Source organism: Pristis pectinata, chromosome 5 (genome assembly GCF_009764475.1).
Source record: "Pristis pectinata isolate sPriPec2 chromosome 5, sPriPec2.1.pri, whole genome shotgun sequence".
Classification (NCBI taxonomy): domain Eukaryota; kingdom Metazoa; phylum Chordata; class Chondrichthyes; order Rhinopristiformes; family Pristidae; genus Pristis; species Pristis pectinata.
In genome coordinates, this window is record NC_067409.1 from 67,716,298 (window position 1) to 67,735,886 (window position 19,589).

At 44.3% G+C, this 19,589-nt stretch overlaps 1 protein-coding gene across 1 annotated transcript in view; it reads left to right on the plus strand.

Annotated features, from left to right (window-relative positions):
- LOC127570973 (dynein axonemal heavy chain 11-like) overlaps positions 1-19,589 on the plus strand; it is a 395,392-nt gene that overhangs the window by 308,346 nt on the left and 67,457 nt on the right. The window contains exons 67-68 of the mRNA XM_052016942.1: positions 7,700-7,904; positions 9,963-10,127. Of these exons, the coding sequence (XP_051872902.1) occupies positions 7,700-7,904; positions 9,963-10,127 (370 nt within the window). The remainder of the gene's footprint in view (positions 1-7,699; positions 7,905-9,962; positions 10,128-19,589) is intronic.

Consider the following 19,589-nt stretch of genomic DNA (forward strand, 5'->3'; position numbering starts at 1 on the left):
TAGTAGATTTATAGTAAATCTTTCAAACAGACTATAGGAGGATAATTTTGTATAAATAAGATTGTATTATGGATGCACAGAGAAGGGATAAGACTTTGAAGGCTACAGGGAAGTAATGAGCACTCGTGTATGAAATGTCAGGGTGTAATAAACAACCTTGGACATTAATGGTCATGCACAACAAATGATAGCAGTTAACCTCACCACTAAATGAGCTTATGCATCAACAAAGTACACACAGAATGTGATGACATATTATACCCACATTTCTCCTACATAATTAAATCTATAAATGATGGAATGCTAGAGTTTCTTGGGAACATCAAACTAGTCTTGATGAACCTAATGTAATCAAGACACACACTTGTAACATCCTGAGTGACCATTCTCGTACACTGAACATAAAGGGTTATGCTTCGTCATGTTATTTGCTTGATTTAATAAAAAAAAGTTACAGTTTCATAGTTATCAAACTTAACTTGTCCTATATTGCTTCCACAAAAGAGCAGTAAGAATATGTGATATTCTTTATAGAAAACCCAAAATGAATTACTTAGAAAAATTAATTTTTCTGTCTTTTAAAATTTTATTCCCAATTTTCAAAAACATCCATGCTTTTGCCTCTCTATAGCTCTGTAATCACATCCACCCCACAATCCACTTGAGATGTCTGCACTCCTACAATTCTGGAATTTTGACCTGTCTTGACTTCACCTTTGTCATGCTGTGTCAAGCTGCCTAGGCCTTAAATTCTGGAGTTCATTTTCCCTGAACCTATCCACCATTCATTATCCCTACTCAGCTTCCTTTCCCTTTTAACATCTCTCTCTGAACAAGATTTTGGTCATGTTTTAAAATTAAATGTTTTTGTCCCAAATATTAAGTTATATTAATATGTGATTTGACTAAATTTGGTTTAATATCTAACCTCCAAAGTGCTTTTTGATGTTTTGGTTCATTTAAGGAGCTTTAAATGCCTCAGATTGGAAGATCTGAAAATGATCTGCCAGCAATTTCCTTGCACCTCTAAACAGAGAAATAAATATTTAAAATATAGTAAATAGATGGAGTGGGTTGTTTAGGTAATTCTGTTGGAATTTAATGATGAGGCAGCTGCTGTTAAGACCATTGGTCAAATCCCTGCTCCAGAAACCTGCTAGCTATAAGGATTGGCAGAAGGAACAAGACTTTCATAGGGGAACCTCAAAAGCCTGACATATCCTTTGCATACCTGCAGTGTATGCCACTGTGGCCTTATCACCTACAGCAGAGTTCTTTGGCAGTGACAGATGCCATGTGAGAGGTTTTCTGTGCTGTTGACTGAGGTTATTTAACCAAGAAGATGGACCCCGGTTCTAACATGTAGGCTTCAGTCATCTGAGCAGACAAGGCAAACTGAATCAAATACAACACTGAAGATTATAAGGGGACATTCCACGTAAGTCACCATCCCCGAGGGTGCAGGCATCCTGAATATAGAGGAGCCCGTGAGTGCTGCCCTTGCTCATTTCAGATGGTATGCAGTAAGTTAGTCCTGGGCCTGTTCCCTCACTATTATTAAATCAGATCCAGTCCCATCAAGGACAATGATCAGCTTCTGGACCATTAAATCCTTAAGCATCAAGGTCACAGAACTCTGAACTGAACAAGAGAACCTGAAAGATTGGACACTTTAAACTTGAATATTTCACTTGACAGCGAACATTCCTTGGAAGTCTGTTGATTCGGCAATTACCTATAATTGCAACTCTGCTCTTTGTCATCTGTTCTCTGTTGAACACTAATTTTGCTCAGTTCCCAAGTGCGCTCACTGGTATGGAAATGCACTCTCTGGTATGAAAATGCACAGCAGTCTGGCTGCTCAAGCAATATGCAACAGTCGTTGGAGCGGGATGGCATGTGCAGCAGTTGGGGAGGGTGCTGTGGTGTGCAGAGGCATTGCAGTCTTCCAGCATTCTGTGGTTTTTGGTGGTAGTCACTGTGGCAATCCAGTAGGAATGGTAGTCTGGCAGTGCATGGTAGCCTGGCATTGTGTGGCAATCATTGTATCAATAGGGCGCTGAGTGTCAGTTGTTGCACCAATCCAACATTTCTCTGGCAGGTCAGCCTTGTTCCAACAGTGTTGTAGCAGTCTGACATTGTTTTTACAGCAGTGCAGCAGTCCACAATTACACAACAGTCATTGCAGTAATCCGACAGCATTGCTACAGTCATTGTAGCACTCTGGCATTGTTCCATGAGCATTGTGGCTGTCTGATCGTGTGTGGCAACCCAACAATCTGGCATCTTTATGGCAGTTCAGAACTGTTGCAGCAATCCAATGTTGTGGCAGTGCTGTAATGATTAAGTAGTGTTCATCAATGTATAGCAGCTGTTGTGGCAAACTAACAATGTACTACAGCATTATGGAATGCATTTAATGGCAGGAGAGTAAGAGCCATGCAAGTGATTACAATTCCTAGACAAGGCCAAAGTTCACAGCAAGAGAAGCATGTATTCCAACACAGAAAAGGAAGTTCCTCATTGAGCAGAGAATCCCATTAGCTGGCTGTTATCAATATCATCATTTCATTGTCCCAGTGTGCTTGATTCTTAACTAACATTTCATTCAATATGAATTAATTGTAATATAGACAACATAAATTACTGACATATTTTGCCTCCTAATGGGGTTAATCAGCAAACATTGCTGCGATATTATGGTTACTAATGTGGATCATAACCAGAATTGCCCTGTCTAATTTTGTGATTGGCACAGAATAACCTGGAAACGTCCACAAGCACAATTTAGTCGGAGTTAAAAAGACTTCTGAAAAAGACAGTGCTGTGTGACCCAGTTTCTAGATGTCTGTGTACTTCCATAAATAAAATACTGTCAAAATAGAATGGAAACATTGAAAATTCTGTTATTTTGCTAAATGATAAATACACGTACTTCCTGCTAGGTCTTTCACAAGTAGTTATTTATTAATCACAGATAATTTGGCCTAAAAATATCACATTAAAGCAGAATCAGTTGGCTACAAATATCTTAAGCAAACAGAAGTTAAAACCATTTAATGCTGAAACTGATTTCAAACATTGCACTTTATGTAAAAGAAATATGAAGTTATATTAATATAAATAAATATTTAGAAAGCTTTGGCAAAGTACTTTAGACCAAAAGTATTCCTTCATTATTACTTCTATTTTGTGAATTTTGAGTATCCTTTGTTTTGTGGTTACTTATGTATTTATTACTTAAAAGTGAAGCATTGTACTGTCCCACACAGTGTATAACAGTCGCTGATACCAGGAAGGTACAAAATGCACTTAGACTTAATTAAAAGTACAACTTAAAGTTACTTTTGGAAGGTGAATCCTCACCATTTATGTCCAAGGGTTTGTTATTTTTCCATATTTTTTCCTTTTCTTTCTTCCATCTCTATAATTTTCTGCTCTTCTTGGTTCAGGTTCTGGACTATTTCTCCTCTAAACTTTAGACAGAGAATGACTTCTGGTCCTTGAAGCAAAACATCAACTTTGTTTCTCTCCTGTTAGATGCTGCCTGACCTGCTGAGTGCTTCCAGCATTCTGTTTTGGATTTCGAGCATCTGCAGTCTTTTACTACAGCCACTTTTATAGGCCTGAAAGTAAGAAACGTGAGAAATATGACAGATAAAAAAGTTCATGTGGTCCAAGAAGCAGTTAATCAGTTTAATAGTGAGTTAATAGCTTAAGTTAAATGTGGTGGAAACCCAGGATTACTTGAGAAAAACAGCTTTTCAGACAATGGAGACACAAGAGACTACAATGCTGGAATCTGGAGCAACAAACAATGTGCTGGAAGAACTCAGCAACTGTAGGAGGAAAGGAATTGTCAACATTTTGGGTCAAAACCCTGCATCAGGACTGAGAGTGGAGAGGCGAGATGGCCGGTATAAAGAGGAGGGGGGAAGGGTGAGAAAGGATTCCGAGGTGATTGGTGGACTGAGGAGGGTGTAAGATAACAGGCAGGTAGTGCCAGGTAGGGGATGTGAGCGAGGGTGGAGTTGGAAGACTGTGACAGGTGAATGCTAGATGGAGGCAGAGAGAGAGAAGAAGAAGGGGGAAAGAAGATGGAACAAGGGCTGAGGGGAGTGTGAAGATAGGAGACAGCTGCTGGAGGCTTATTTATACTTTCACAGAAGAACCATTAAAGCTCAGCAATGTTATATCTATATCAAATTATTTTCAAAGAGAGCTTAGGTCAAAATTTCTTTGAAGCAGTGCCTGCTCTGCAACCAAAATTGCAACTTGGTTTCCACCATAGTTGTGGTGAATCCATGGCAAGACAGCAGAAGATGCTCTGAGGAAGTTTAGAATCAGAATGCTATAGTTTGAGAGTTCTTTTACTTGCTTCATCTTCTGTGTTCTCTTTGTGTTAATATTCCTGTTACTACCATTGCTGCATCTTATTTTTTCTCTAATTGGTAATAGATGCAGAGATGTTGGTGATGGATTTTGTACAGGAATTGAACTTCAATAATAATTAGAGTGTTGTAGAGTGTGAAGTAATGAGTACCAATTATTCCCATCACGTCTTACAGTACCCTTTAGACCAATCCATCAGCAAAGACTTCAAATTGTTTTAGTAATGGTCCACGAATGGTACATTAATTCTGTTTTGAGAAGAAGCGCAGATTAAAATCTCTTATCAGAGCTACTTGTTGTTGTAGTGACTAATCCCACTTAAATTTCAAAGAGTCTTAAATCCTGTGCTGAGAGAGATTATTTCTGTGTATAAAATATATCAAATCTTGTCAAACACAATGAGCAATGACAATAGAATTATAGAGCAAAACAGTTGTATGAAATGAACCTGACTTTTGGCTTCCTGCACTAAGGATTCAGTCCACTGAGGGGTTTTAGTCCTGAAGGGTGCTGTCTTCACAAGAATGATGAAAAGAGGTTAAAAAAATGTATATAAATGTTCTGAGAGGGAGACAATGTGCATTTGGTAAGTGAATTGTTAATAAAGGCATTGACTGAATTATCTCTTGAAGAAAGTTAAAATATATTTTTACCCAAAGTTTGAGAACATGGGTTGCTTAAGAAAGAACTGGATATGTAGTAAAAGAAGAAATAAAGAGAAAAGGGAAGAGCTGGTAACTTTACTGTAACTTGGGTGTGATGTGTTCAGTGATGTAGTCATATAACAACTTCAGTGCTATAGTTTCTAGGTATTTAGCTTTCTATTATTATCTTGATATTGGTAATAATTACATGGCTTGGAAGTCTGGAGTCCTTACAATAGAAAGAAATTTTGTGTTGATTTCCAAGTTTAAGATATAAACATAGGAGTTCAGAATTTCCACTCATACAGCTGAGAACTCAGATGAATTACCCAGAATTAAGGAGGACTCACTCAGCCATGTGGGAGCAGGTAGGACCGGTCTTTAAATATGAGTGCACTTTACTGCCTGCTTCCTGTTCTCATTCCAACTACCATCATTTCTGCCAACAGGGGGATTGTAATTATAAGGCACAAATAGGTGGAATCTGTGCTGAGTAAGCAGCGACCATTTGCACTGGGCTGCAATACACTAAATAAGCCAAGAAACCTCTTTTCTGGTGAGATAGAAAGTAGAAGCTGGATTGCTCCTCCATAGCCTGAAAAGTTTGGACGAAGTTCACCCATTCTGAGTAAATCCTCCTGTAAAATCACCTCTATTATCTGGTTCAAAATGGGAACCAATTTCTTTCCCACCTGCCCAGAACACACCTCGCCAGTCGAATAGGAAAGCATCAGGTCTGTTTCTAACTTATTCTCAACCTGTAGTTAAAATTAGATCTTCCAGTATGTATGGGAGGTAATAATGGTAAGCAATGGTAAAGTTGGATCGAATTTATACAAAAGATTCTAGAACCATAGAACAATACAGCACAATGCAGACCCTTCGGCCCACCATGTTGTGCTGACCTTCAAACCACTCCTAAGACTATCTAACCCCTTCCTCCCACATATCCCTCTATCTTAAATTCCTCCATATGCTTATCTAACAATCTCTTGAACCTGACCAACATATCAGCCTCCACCACCACCCCAGGCAGCGCATTCCATGCACCAACCACTCTCTGGGTGAAAAACCTCCCTCTGATATCTCCCTTGAACTTCCCACCCATTACCTTAAAGCCATTGGTGTCCTGCAAAAGAGGTGCTGGCTGTCCACTCTATCTATTCCTCTTAATATTTTGTTTACCTCTATCATGTCTCCCCTCATCCTCCTTCTCTCCAATGAGTAAAGCCCTAGCTCCTTTAGTCTCTCCTCATAATCCATATTCTCTAATCCAGGCAGCATCCTGGTAAATCTCCTCTGCACTCTCTCCAACGCCTCCACATCCTTCCTATAATGAGGCGACCAGAACTGGACACAGTACTCTAAGTGTGGTCTAACCAGAGGTTTGTAAAGCTGCATCATTACTTTGCGGCTCTTAAACTCGATCCCATGACTTATGAAAGCTAACATCCCATAAGCTTTCTTAACTACCCTATCCACCTGTGAGGCGCTTTCAGTGATCTGTGGATATGAACCCCCAGATCCCTCTGCTCCTCCACACTGCCCAGAATCCTGCCATTTACCTTGTACTCCACCTTGGAGTTTGTCCTTCCAAAGTGTACCACCTCACACTTCTCCGGATTGAACTCCAACTGCCACTTGTCAGCCCAGCTCTGCATCCTATCAATATCCCTCTGCAAGCTTTAACAGCCCTCCACACTATCCACAACACCACCGATCTTTGTGTCATCTGCAAACTTGCTAACCCACCCTTCCACCCCCTCATCTAAATCATTAATAAATATCACAAAAAGTAGAGTTCCCAGAACCGATCCCTGTGGGACACCACTAGTCACAGCCCTCCAATCCGAATACAGTCCCTCCACCACAACCCTCTGCTTTCTACAGGCAAGCCAATTTTGAATCCACATGGCCATGCCTCCTTGGATCCCTTGGCCTCTGACCTTCTGAAGAAGCCTACCATGCGGAACCTTGTCAAACGCCTTACTAAAATCCATGTAGATCACATCTACTGCACTACCCTCATCAATCTTCCTGGTCACCTCGTCAAAGAACCCTATTAGGCTTGTGAGGCAAGATCTTCCCTTCACAAATCCATGCTGGCTGTCCCTAATCAGTCCATGATTCTCTAAATGCTCATAGATCCTATCTCTTAGAATGCTTTCTAACAGCTTACCCACCACAGATGTAAGGTTCACTGGTCTGTAATTCCCTGGACTATCCCTACTACCTTTTTTGAATAAGGGGACAACATTCGCCATCCTCCAATCCTCCAGTACCATCCCTATGGACAACGAGGACTCAAAGATCCTAGCCAATGGTTCAGCAATCTCCTCCCTCGCTTCACGAAGCAGCCTGGGGAATATTCTTACTGACTCTAAGTGTTAAAAATGGCAATTCGCATGAGATAATATGAAATAATTAGAAAAACAAAATTTTTGCATCTCATTGAACAAAAATGTATGCCTGTTCCCACCACTGCAACTCACACTGTTCACCCTCAGAAAATGGTATTTTGAAATGAGGTTTGTTTGTTAAAACAGCTTGGCTTTCATACCAGTCAATCTTTTCAGACCAGATAATATCACGACTAAAATAAAACAAAGTAAAGAACATACTGCATTGTGCTTGAATATCTAAGAAAAAATTTTATTTCTCAGATATATTAAGATTGGTGACAAAGAGTGTGAACTCAATAGCCATTTCCGACTAATTCTTCATACAAAGCTGGCCAACCCTCATTACAAACCTGAGATGCAGGCTCAGATGACGCTAATCAATTTTACTGTCACAAGGGATGGACTTGAAGATCAGCTGCTGGCTGAAGTGGTCAATACAGAAAGACCGGATCTAGAGCAACTGAAGGTACCATACTTGCAATGTACCCAGCTAAGGTATAACAGAAATAACAGTCATCATTTTCAGAATTTCTTGTTATTTTGTATGGGTTTCTTAATTTTTGAAACAGCCTAAGATAATTAATCAAGTAATTGATGACTTCAGACTATCTTACCCAACAGTTAACAAATTATACCATACATATAAATTGTATTTCAGAAAATATCACTCATTTTGATAATTTTCAATGATTGGGGGAAGTATAATGAATCAAATGGAAAAATTAACCTGTGTACAGCCACTGGCATAAACATTTAGATATTCATGTTGTTTCATGAGATCTATAATCTTCACACAAATGCAAATAGTCTTTTGCTCATCACCCAGATTATGTTAAAACTAAGTTGACAATTAAACCTACTGTACATATATTCTGCATAATTAACCTAAAGCTTTCAACAGAATTTGTAGCACTTTTTGGAGCATGAATGTCAATAAGTATAATATTAGGGAATGTAGGAGTGCATTTTCATTAGTGTTGTGTTCTGCATCCTGTTTTAGGCCTGCTTTTAACAAAACCTGCCTGCTCTAAACTTGTTGGGCCAGTCATTAAAATGACAGACCAGAAATTTGCATTGTTTGTGCACTTGCCTCCACTTTGCATCTAACTGCCAAGATTCCAATTGAATATAGAACATTACAGCACAGCACAGGCCCTTCGGCCCAGGATGTTGTGCCAACATTTTATCCTGCTTTAATATTTATCTGGCCTTTCCCTCCAACATAGCCCTTCATTTCCCTACCAGAATGAAGTTTGAAGTTTTCTCACTGCCAGAAAGTATGAACCTAAATTAAAAACCATGAGGTCGCAGCGTTAATTGGCATTGTATAATGTAGCAGCAGGACCAGCAGAATTCATTGCAGTCACATTTTTTAATGCCAGCTGCAGTGTAATCCTGAGAGTGGTTCATTTCTGAACAGACATGAAAGCAACATAGGGCCGCCTGTACTGGTGGTCTGTTTTGAGTTTGTAAGCAGCCAGAGGGTTCAGAGTATATCAGGCGGAGTTAAACTGTGCCCCTCTTCACAATTCTCTGCCTGAGAACTGATGTAGGATTGCACTGACGCAGTAAAGCTAAGGGAAACAGACTCAGGAAGATAGAAGAATCATGAAAAAACATCTGTATAAGTGTATCATTTTCTTCAAAGAGGTCATGATTTTGGATGGGATGAGTTTCTTAAGTTGGTGGTGAATGTTTGGAGTTAAAGTGAATCAAAAGTCCAGGTTTCTCAGCATGTGGTCGAAGTTCAACTCCACAACAAGTCCATTTTTAACAGTAAGATCCCCACTTACAAGTCATCCTAATTGACAGTTTTGACTACCATTTGCTCATTTGATTCCACTCTGGAGCAGGCCACAAGCCCTGGTAAGGAGTCTACAGCTGCTGGTGGGGCGAGTGGTTTGTCCATTACCTGGCCTGAAGGTTTGTCAGATCTGACACCTGGTGGTATTGTAGGGAGTGATTGGATATGTGAGGGCTTCCAATCCATGATTGTGGGGCTCTTTGTGTGAGGGAATAGTTGATTTAGAGGTCAGAAGATAACTTGCTGAGCTGAGAGAGTACACTTTTATTTATTCTAGCAGATAATCTGTCCTGCAGGGACTTGCATTTTCTGCAGAGCTGTCCTCCCTTTTGAACTGTCAGGTTTCATGATGCAAGGTTAAATCTTTGGGTGCCAATCTCAATATTGCCAATCTGCCTGTCACCTCTCCAAATGTGGTGAGATGGGGGAGGGTTTAGGATTTGTAAAATTTAATATCTCACCCAGCAGCAGTCTAACCATTTTGGAGGATAAATTCACCTCACAGTGCCCATCTATGCCAAAGGCACCATCAGCAGTTTTACCAACAATTTTCAGTGAGGAGACTTTAAAAATTTCCAATAGTACGCAAAAATTAAACAAAGCGTCACCTTTAATATTAGTGAAATCCAAGCAGAAGCAAGAATTATTTTTTGAGATGGAACTGTGTGTGGTGATAAATTCATTTATTTCTATGCACTGAGAATTTTGTTTTCTATACAGTCTATATTGACAAAGCATCAGAATCATTTTAAGATTGAGCTGAAATGGCTCGAGGACGAGCTCCTTACACGCTTATCCGCAGCAGAGGGCAACTTCCTTGGTGATACGAAGCTGGTGGAGAAACTGGAAACAACAAAACTAACTGCAGCAGAAATTGGACAGAAGGTACGTTGACATAAGACGATTTTGTTTCATTACCAATATTCGGGGGAATCTATCACATTTCAAATGTTGTATTCTTAATCATAAATTGTACTATTACTCAAGTCTAGCTATGTGACAAGGACCATTTGTTGTAATGACTTGATTCCTCATTGCAGCATTATTGGTCTGACAATCCTCAATATTTTGGCTGAATTGAGTTGCAAAGAAACCAGTAAATTTGTAAATTTTAGCAGGAGATAAAAACATTTATGAAGATATATTTGTCCAGCTTGGTTGTACAAATCACCCAGCAGTGAGATCAGTTGAAATTGGTGTCAATTAAAGTCTTTCCAGCATCGAGAAAGTCCAAATACATATTTGTTGAAAGATTCATGTTTGTGGCTGTTGGCAGCACTGGGAATGCATGTATTGCTTCTACTAGAACAGAGGGTCCAGAAGTCCAGTGAAGGGACTTTACTCTAACTTAGTAACCTTAAAGGTTTTAGTGCTGTCTTTCTCGACCATAAAGGAGCATTCTAACTTTCTACAGATTTGCTTTGAGAAGATTTATTGTGATCAGGAAAGCTTTAAGAACATACGCAATAGGAGCAAGAGTAGGACATCTGGCCTGATGAACCTGCTCTGCCATTCAGTAAGATCATGGCTGACCTGGGCATGAACTCAGATCCACCTACCTGCCTTTTCTCCATAACCCTTAATTCCCCTACTGTGCAAAAAAATCTATTTAACTGTGTCTTAAATATATTTAGTGAGGTAGCCTCTACTGCTTCCCTGGGCAGAGAATTCCACAGATTCACTATTCTCTGGGAAAAGCAGTTTCTCCTCATCTCCAGCCTAAATCTATTCCCCCGAATCTTGACGTTATGTCCCCTAGTTCTAGTCTCACCTACCAGTGGAAACAACCAATCTATCCCTTCCATAATTTTATATGTTTCTATAAGATCCACTCTCATTCTTCTGAATTCCAGCGAGTATAGTCCCAAGCAACTCAATCTCTCCTCACAGGCCAACCCCCTCATCTTCAGAATCAACCTGGTGAACCTCCTCTGCACTGCCTCCAAAGCAAGTATATCTTTTCTCAAGTAAGGAGACCAGAACTGCATGCAATACTCCAGGTGCAGCCTCACCAGTACCCTGTACAGTTGCAGCATAACCTCCCTGCTCTTAAATTCAATCCTTCTAGCAATGGCCAGTGTTCCATTTGCCTTCTGGATAACCTGTTGCACCTGCAAAGCAACCTTTTGCGATTCATGCACAAGCTCTCCCACGGCCCTCTGCACAACAGCATGCTGCAATCTTTCACCATTTAAATATTAATCTGATCTTCTATTTTTCCTTCCAAAATGGATGACCTTATACTCGATCTGCCAGACCCTTGCCCACTCACTTAACCAATCTATATCTCTCTGCATCCTCTGCACAATTTGCTTTTCCACTCAGTTTAGTGTCATCAGCAAACTTAGATACGCTACACTCGGTCCCCTCTTCCAAATCGTTAATGTATATCATGAACAGTTGCAGGCCCAGCACTGACCCCTGCAGCACCCTGCTCACCACTGATTGCCAACCAGAGAAACACCCATTTATCCCAACTCTCTGCCTTCTATTTGTTAACCAATCCTCTACCTATGCTAATACATTAGCCCCAATTCCATGCCTCCTTAAGTATTTTATGCAGCACCTTATCAAACGCCTTCGATGGCAGGAAGGTTTGCTAATGCTACTGGGGGAGGTTTAAACTAGCTTCGCAGGGGATGGGAACCAGAATAACAGGTCAGTAAGTGAGTGAACAGGTAGGAGGGCTGATGTCAGGGAATGTGGTATTAGGCAGATTCCTAATAACAGATGTGATAAGACTGATGGTTTGAAGTGTTTGTACTTTAATGCCAGGAGTATTATGGGCAAGAGTGATGAACTTAGAGCATAGATCAGTACATAGAACTATGATGTTGTGGCCATTACAGAGACTTGGTTGAGGGAGGGACAGGAATGGGTGATCAATGTACCAGGGTTTTGAAGTTTTAAGAAGAATAGAGAGGGGGAGGGCTTGCAATATTAATTAGAGATAATATATCAGCTGCACTCTGGGGAGATATTATGGAGGGCTTGGACACAGAGTCTATATGGGTAGAGCTCAGGAATAGGAGGGGTGCAATCACTCTCTTAGGGGTGTACTATAGACCTCCCAATAACCACCGGGACATTAAAGAACAGATATGCAAGGGAAATGTGTAAAAATTACAGGGTTGTGGTCATGGGAGACTTCAACTTCCTGAATATAGATTGGGACCTTTTTAGTGCAAGGGGGTTAGATGGGGCAGAATTTGTTAGCTGTATCCGGGAGGGATTCTTAAATTAATATGTTGATAGTCCAACAAGGGGAGAGGCTATTCTGGACCTGGTGTTGGGTAATGAGCCTGGCCAAGTGACTCACCTGTCAGTGGGTGAGCAATTGGGGAACAGTGATCACAGCTCATTAACTTTCAGGATAGCTGCAGATAAGGATAGGTATGGGGCTAGCGGGAGAGTTTTAAATTGGAGCAGGGCTAATTATGAAGGCATATGGCAGGAACTAGGTAGAGTAAATTGGGAACACCTTTTTTCTGGCAAGTCCACGTCGAACATGTGGGAAGTGTTTAAGGATCAAATACATAGGCTTACAGGATAGGTATGTTCTGATTAGAAGGAAGGACATGAATGGCAAAATGAGGGAACTTAGTCAAGAAGAAAAAAGACAAGTATGCAGGGCTTTGGAAGTTAGGATCAGGTAGAGCACATGAAGACTATAAAGAAGCTAGAAAGGAATTAGGAAAGCCAGGAGGGGCCATGAAAAGTCCCTAGCAGGTAGGACTAAGGAGAATCCAAAGGCATTCCATACCTACATAAGGAATAAGAGGATAACGAGGGAAAGGGTAGGACCACTTAAGGAGAAAGAAGGGAATCTATGTTTGGACGCAGAAGATGTGGGTGAGGTTCTGAGTGAATATTTCTCTTCGGTATTTACCCAGGAAAGGGACATGCAGGACGCAGAAATTGGAACTAAGGGTGTAAACATGTTAGGGTATTTAGAGGTAAAGGAAGAGGTAGTGTTAGCTCTCCTAAACAGTATTAAGGTGGATAACTCCCCTGGGTCTGATGGGATATACCCCAGGTTACTGAGGGAGGAGAGAGAGGAAATTGCTGAGGCCTTGACCAGTATCTTTGTGTCCTCTTTGACCACGGGTGAGGTCCCGGAGGACTGGCGAGTAGCTAATGTTGTTCTTCTATTTAAGAAGGGAACAAGGGAAGATTCAGGGAAATATAGATTAGTGAGTCTCACGTCAGTTGTAGGGAAATTGCTGGAGAAAATTTTTTGAGATAGGATATACGAGCATCTGGAATCCAATGGCTTGATTAGGGAAAGCCAGCATAGCTTTGTGCAGGGCAAGTCGTGTCTTACAAATCTGGCTAAGTTTTTCGACAAGGTGATGGGAGAGATTCATGAAGGTAGAGCTGTGGATGTCATCTATATGGACTTCAGTAATGCATTTGACAAGGTCCCACATCATCAATTAATCAAGAAAGTTCAGATGCATGGGGTCAGTGGAGACTTGGCTGTGTGGATCCAGAACTGGCTTGCCCACAGAAGACAGAGCATAGTGGTTGAAAGGACTTATTTGGGCTGGAGGCCTGTGAGTAGTGGTGTTCTGCAGGGATCTGTGCTGGGGCTTCTGCTGTTTGTGATGTACAAAAATGAGCTGGATGAGTATGTTGATGGGTGGGTTGGTAAGTTTGCAGATGATACTGCGATTGGTGGCATTGTGAATAGTGTAGAAGACTGGCAATGGATACAGTGTGATATAGATCAGTTACAGATGTGGACAGAGAAATGGAAGATGGAGTTCAACCCAGAAAATGTGAGGTGTTGCACCTTGGTAGGTGTATTCTGGAGGGTCGTGGCTGTCACGTGACAACACTGCCCCTACCTGGTCGGAAGACACACCACTGCCAATCAAGGTTTAGCCCCGCCCCACCCATCAGCACACACCTGGCCATTGGTCTTTTTAAATTACCTAGGCTGGACCCCCCAGCCCTATAAAGAGTGCCACATGCTTGGCTTGGCCTCTTTTGCCTCTGCGAGCAGGGTCTCAAAGGTCTTGGCTGAACACAGACACGGGGAGAGATGTTCTGGAATGGGGCAAGAAAGCCAGTGCAGGCACCAAGGATAGGATTCCCGGGCGGACCAATGAGAGCAAGGGATTTGGCCAGCGTGCTGGCGGACCACGGCAAACCAGTGGACTGGGCCGAGTAGTTAGACCCCTGTGGTGAGAAACTGGGGCACCACATGGTCTCCCTCCTCCAGAAGTCGGGGTTCCCCAAGGCTAAGGGGAGTCAAAGGGGTGCCTTCTGGCTGTTTGCATCCCTCCTGAGACTCCAGATCAGGATTACTAGCCAGATACAGGATATGTGTCTCCAAAAAGAGGTGCTCCAGCAGCGCTGCTGTGTGCTGCAGGAGACAGTCCAGGCTGCCCAGACCCGAGGCAACGACCTCGAGGCCAGAGGTACCAAGGTCACCTGCAGGCTGATCCAAATGCAGCAGGTGCAGGCAGCCTGCCAGCCTAGCTGGCAGCTGGACCTGCTCAAAATTCGAGCCCTGGTCCAGCACAGTGACAAGCTGGATGCATGGATGGGGATATATGGATGGATAATGACAAAGAAGGGGTGCCTGAGGAGCCTGGGTCCCATCACACCCGCCCTCCCCTCTACACACCCAAACCCCTGCATGTTTGACCCATCATCACATGGTCCCAGGTCCACCACAGAAGGGAGAGAAGTCAGGATGAGGCACCCGCAGGGGTAAGTGCTCATAGTCCCTCCGAGACTACGGAGACCCGGGATTTCTCAGCCAAGGAGCTGACCCAGCTGGCAGATCAGTACCACCAGCGGCTGGGCAAGCACTTGGCCACATGGCTGCTCCGACTGTAGGATGAGGGGGCCCCCAACATGAGCCTCTCTCACCAGGAAGCGAGCACGCTGGGGAGCCTGTCCAACCAGCAGTGTTAACAATGCCCTACGGGCGCCACAGGAAGGGATCGGGGACGGCACTACCCTGTGGTGTTACATACCAGCAACAATAGAACCACACCGAGTCATGTATAAATATTAGAAGCTATTTTATTAATAACTACTTGTGACAAGAAAAGTGAAAACATTAGATGTTAAACATTAACCCCAAAACTAAAACTCAAAGTGTGTGTGTGGCAAATTCCCAAACCCCAAGTCTAGGAATAGTTCTCAAAGTTCAGTTCAGCAAGTCATAAGGTGAAACATGAGCAAAGGCTTTTGCAAAACCACTGTTGACTGAAGAGAAAATGTAGAGAGAAATTACAAAATCCACTTGTTCCACGATTGAACCCATACGACACCTCAATCTCCAATGATCTCCACTGCTTTGTTCCAAAGTATCTGCCACCCCGAAGGCATTTGATACGTGGCCGCCCACAGTAATACCTGCTTTCCAGCACAGGTTAACGACAAAGTGGACTCCACTTGATTGCTCCAAAAATCCATACGTGGATTGTAGTGACAGACACAGCTATTCTTCATCCATCCAAAACAGCCAACATGCTGTTCTGTCTTGCTGTCTTGTAGATAACATCACACACACACACACTACTACTCTACTGTCCAGGTGCCTTAAAGGGACATTCACCAAATAGCAACCTGGCTCGTAACAGTGGTATTGTGTAGTGACCGCTGTGAGGGTCCAGTACCCTACCCTTCTCAAGTGGGATTTATATGGGTGACCACAATGGAGCACAGTCAATGAGGGCACCAGGGTCATTAGGGAGGGAGCCTGTGATCGCAACTTTTTTAGAAAATACCAGGGTGCCCAGTGTGCTAGCGGGATACCTGGTCACCACCGCATGCCCCGATTTGAGGCCAGTGGTCCTGCCCCTCATGGGACCGGCTAATGGGAAGGCCATGCGGGACGCCATCACCCTCCTGGAAGGGCTAGAGTACATGCAGCGGGGGCCGCCCACCCAGGTCCGTAGGGCAAAGATGCAGGCTGGAGACACAACCTCTTGTTTTACACGCAAATGGCTATTCTTGGACCTACTGCGCGCAGGGGTGGACTGCGTCAGCATAGATGGGATCCTGACCGCCACCATTTACACGCTCTGGAAAGAGCTTTGCGCGGGGACATCTGGCCAGGGGAAAACCCACAACCACCCTGGGATCAAGCCCGACACAGGGGGCGCCCCCAACCTCCGGAGCACACGGACTGACCCCGCCAACACTGCCTCTGCCCCTGCCCCTGCCCCACTTGAAACAGTCTCTCATGCCCTCAAGGCTGAGCTCCAGGACCTGCTGAGACAGCAAATGGCCCATCTCCACCAACAGGAACCTTCACCCACGGGGTGGCAGACCTCCACCCCCTCCCACAGGATGAAGGCCAGGGGTCCCGGTGCATTTGTTCCATCGCCCTATCCTGCCCGGGAGACCTGAGGCCACATATACCCATCACTGTACATTGGGGAAGGGGGAACATCATCGACATGGGTGCCCAACACACTATCATCCCGGGCGACCCCGCCAGGTGGAAAGAGACGCAGATGCAAATAGGGGGTTGGGGGTTCCCTTTTACCTTCGAGGCAAGTCACGATCTGCATGGCCATCGGGAACCGTAACAGTGTTGATAGCGGCTTTGCCTGAGTGCATTCTGGGAATCAATGTTTTAGAGGGACAGTCCTCCATACTAACAGGTGCAAGATTACGTTCGGGGTCGCACGGGCTACAGTCGTAGTTGGGGCAGCCAAACGGGAACCAGTTGTTGTCCCCCCTCCCTGCAAGGTCATCTATAGCCGACAGTATAGAGTGCCGGGGGGGAACCAAGATATCACTGAGGCCGTCCAAGCCCTACTGCGGGAGGGCATCATTAGACCTGCAGCCTCTCCCTTCAACAGTCCTGTCTGGCCTGTCCACAAAAAGAATGGGACGTGGTGCATGACGGTGGACTACAGACACCTCAACAAGTCTGCCCCCCCCCCAGCTGCCACCGTGCCCAACATAGTCACCCAGACAAGCCTTGGCATGCACTGGTGGATTTAGATATTCATATCTCCACTATCTGCCATGGCTTAATCTCCTGTAAGAAAGCCACATTCTTATGGGGACCCAAACAACAGGCTGCTTTTGAAACAGCAAAGCAAGCTGTTGAACAAGCACTGCCACTTGGTCCCTGCCAGGCAGGTGTCCCTTTTGAATTGCAGGTCTTGGCCAGTGAGATGGTCGCTGAATGGAGCCTCTGGCAAAAGATCCAAGGGCGCAGAGTCGCTTATGAGGTTGCCAGCACCACTAATAGATACGACTGCTGGATTTGCGTGCGAACCCCAGCACACGCAGATGAAGCTCTGCTACTTACGCCGATCCCGCTGGATGATTTTAAAATGAACTGTTTACATAGACTTTTCACTCCTGTGGGTTTTGGCATATCTGTTTCAGGGGGAGTTGGGGGGGTCTGAATAGCAGTCCCCCACCACACCCCTCACCACTGCGTAACCTCTCTTCCAGCGATCCCCGATGGGGTGGGTGTTTCAGGAACTGGTATTTCCCTCCCTACAGTTTGACCTCCACCTGAGCCCCGACTCTCAGGGTCGTTCCACAGCAGGTGAGCAAACTTAAGGAATGCTGGTGCAGGCTCCTGAATGAGCACGGTTCCAACCTTTCAATCGGTCACAGCGACTGCGAGCAAAACTGGTATCCAGGTGCCCCAGTGACACTGCCGATGTTGCCGCTAACCTGGGGGCTCCCTGGACTTTGAACGGGACCCACTGGATTTGCAGCCACCATGCCTACCCGTGGCTCCCTGCAAGCTGGTATGGTTGCTGCTTTCCAGCGTTTGTGGTGCTCTATATCCACCTGGCACCTGGGAGCACTCAGCATACAGCGGCCACCAGAACAAGAGGGCCATTATGGAGGCAGAGAGGTTTTGGATGATAGCCTTTCTCATGTATGGCACGGCCCGATTGTCCCGTGAGGTCATCCAGATGGCCAGCGTGCTTGAGACGCTGGCCAACAAAACGGCAGTGGCACTGCAACACACCGAAGACACTCTGACACGGACGGCAGCAGAGCTGACAGCCGTCGGGATGGTCACCCTGCAGAATCGAATGGCCCTGGATTACCTACTCACTGCTAATAGTGGTACCTGTGCAGTGATTGGTAAGGAGTGCTGCACATTTATCCCTGATGAATCAAGGAACATCACCCACTTGGCTGCTCACGTTTGGGACTCGGTGGCTAAAATTCAAAAAGCGAAGGACCAGCTCCTCCACCACGACACCTCATGGGGGAACTGGTGGCCATTTGGGTCTCTGGGGGGATGGTGGGCAACTGTCATCCACTGGGCGACTGCTCTCATTGTTGTTATTATTGTTGTCTGTATGTTATGCTGTGCTTGCCAGGTTATCAAGAGCACATCTGCCTTTCACTAGTACTGTATACTGACATATAGTTTTAGGCTTAGAAATAGTTATTTCCATGTAATGATTGGCAAGTGGTGCGACTTCTGAGGGGTGGATTGTATGGTGGAGGGTCGTGGCTGTCACGTGACAACACTGCCCCTACCTGGTCGGAAGACACACCACTGCCAATCAAGGTTTGGCCCCTCCCCACCCATCGCACACCTGGCCATTCACCTTTTTAGATTACCTGGGCTGGACCCCCCAGCCCTCCAGCAATTGTGCTTGGCTCAGCCTGTTTTTCTGAGGGACCACCCTGCTTCGCTCCAGGCTGAGCACTGTGAAACAGCGCTGAAGAAATCATTGGTGAGGTGTGCACTGTTAAAATGGGTGGGAGCATCTTCGTTAGTATCCCTGGGAGCATAGAGCTGTGCCTGCACTGGTCAAGGGGTGGCAGGTATCGTATTGTTTTTCCTTGATTGTCTGTACCCAGTTTGGGGGGGGGGGTGTGTGTGTGTGTGTGTGTGTGTGTGTGTGTGTGTATTTCACCCCGTTGCGATTTTCCCACACTTGCTATCAACTGTGCGCATGTGTGTGTTATTCCTGTTACCCTTTCCCCACGTTTGTCTTTTGTAAATAAATCATTTATCTCTAAGACTGTGTTCAAAGTCCTTGCCTCTGAGACCTCGAACCTGTTTCACAACAGTGGGACTAACGTTAAGAGGCAGTACATTCTTAAGGGCAAGACCCTTAACAGTGTTCAAGAGCAGAGAGACCTTGGGGTGCAAATCCACGGCTCACTGAAAGTGGCTACACAGGTAGATAGGGTGGTAAAGAAGGCTTATGGAATGCTTGCTTTCATTAATCGAGGTATTGAGTACTGGAGTCCAACTCCATAGAACTCTGTTTAGGCCGCATTTAGAGTATTAGGTACAATTCTGGTTACCTCACTACAGGAAGGATATCGAGGCTTTAGAGAGGCTGTAGAGGAGGTTTACTCAGATGCTGCCTGGATTAG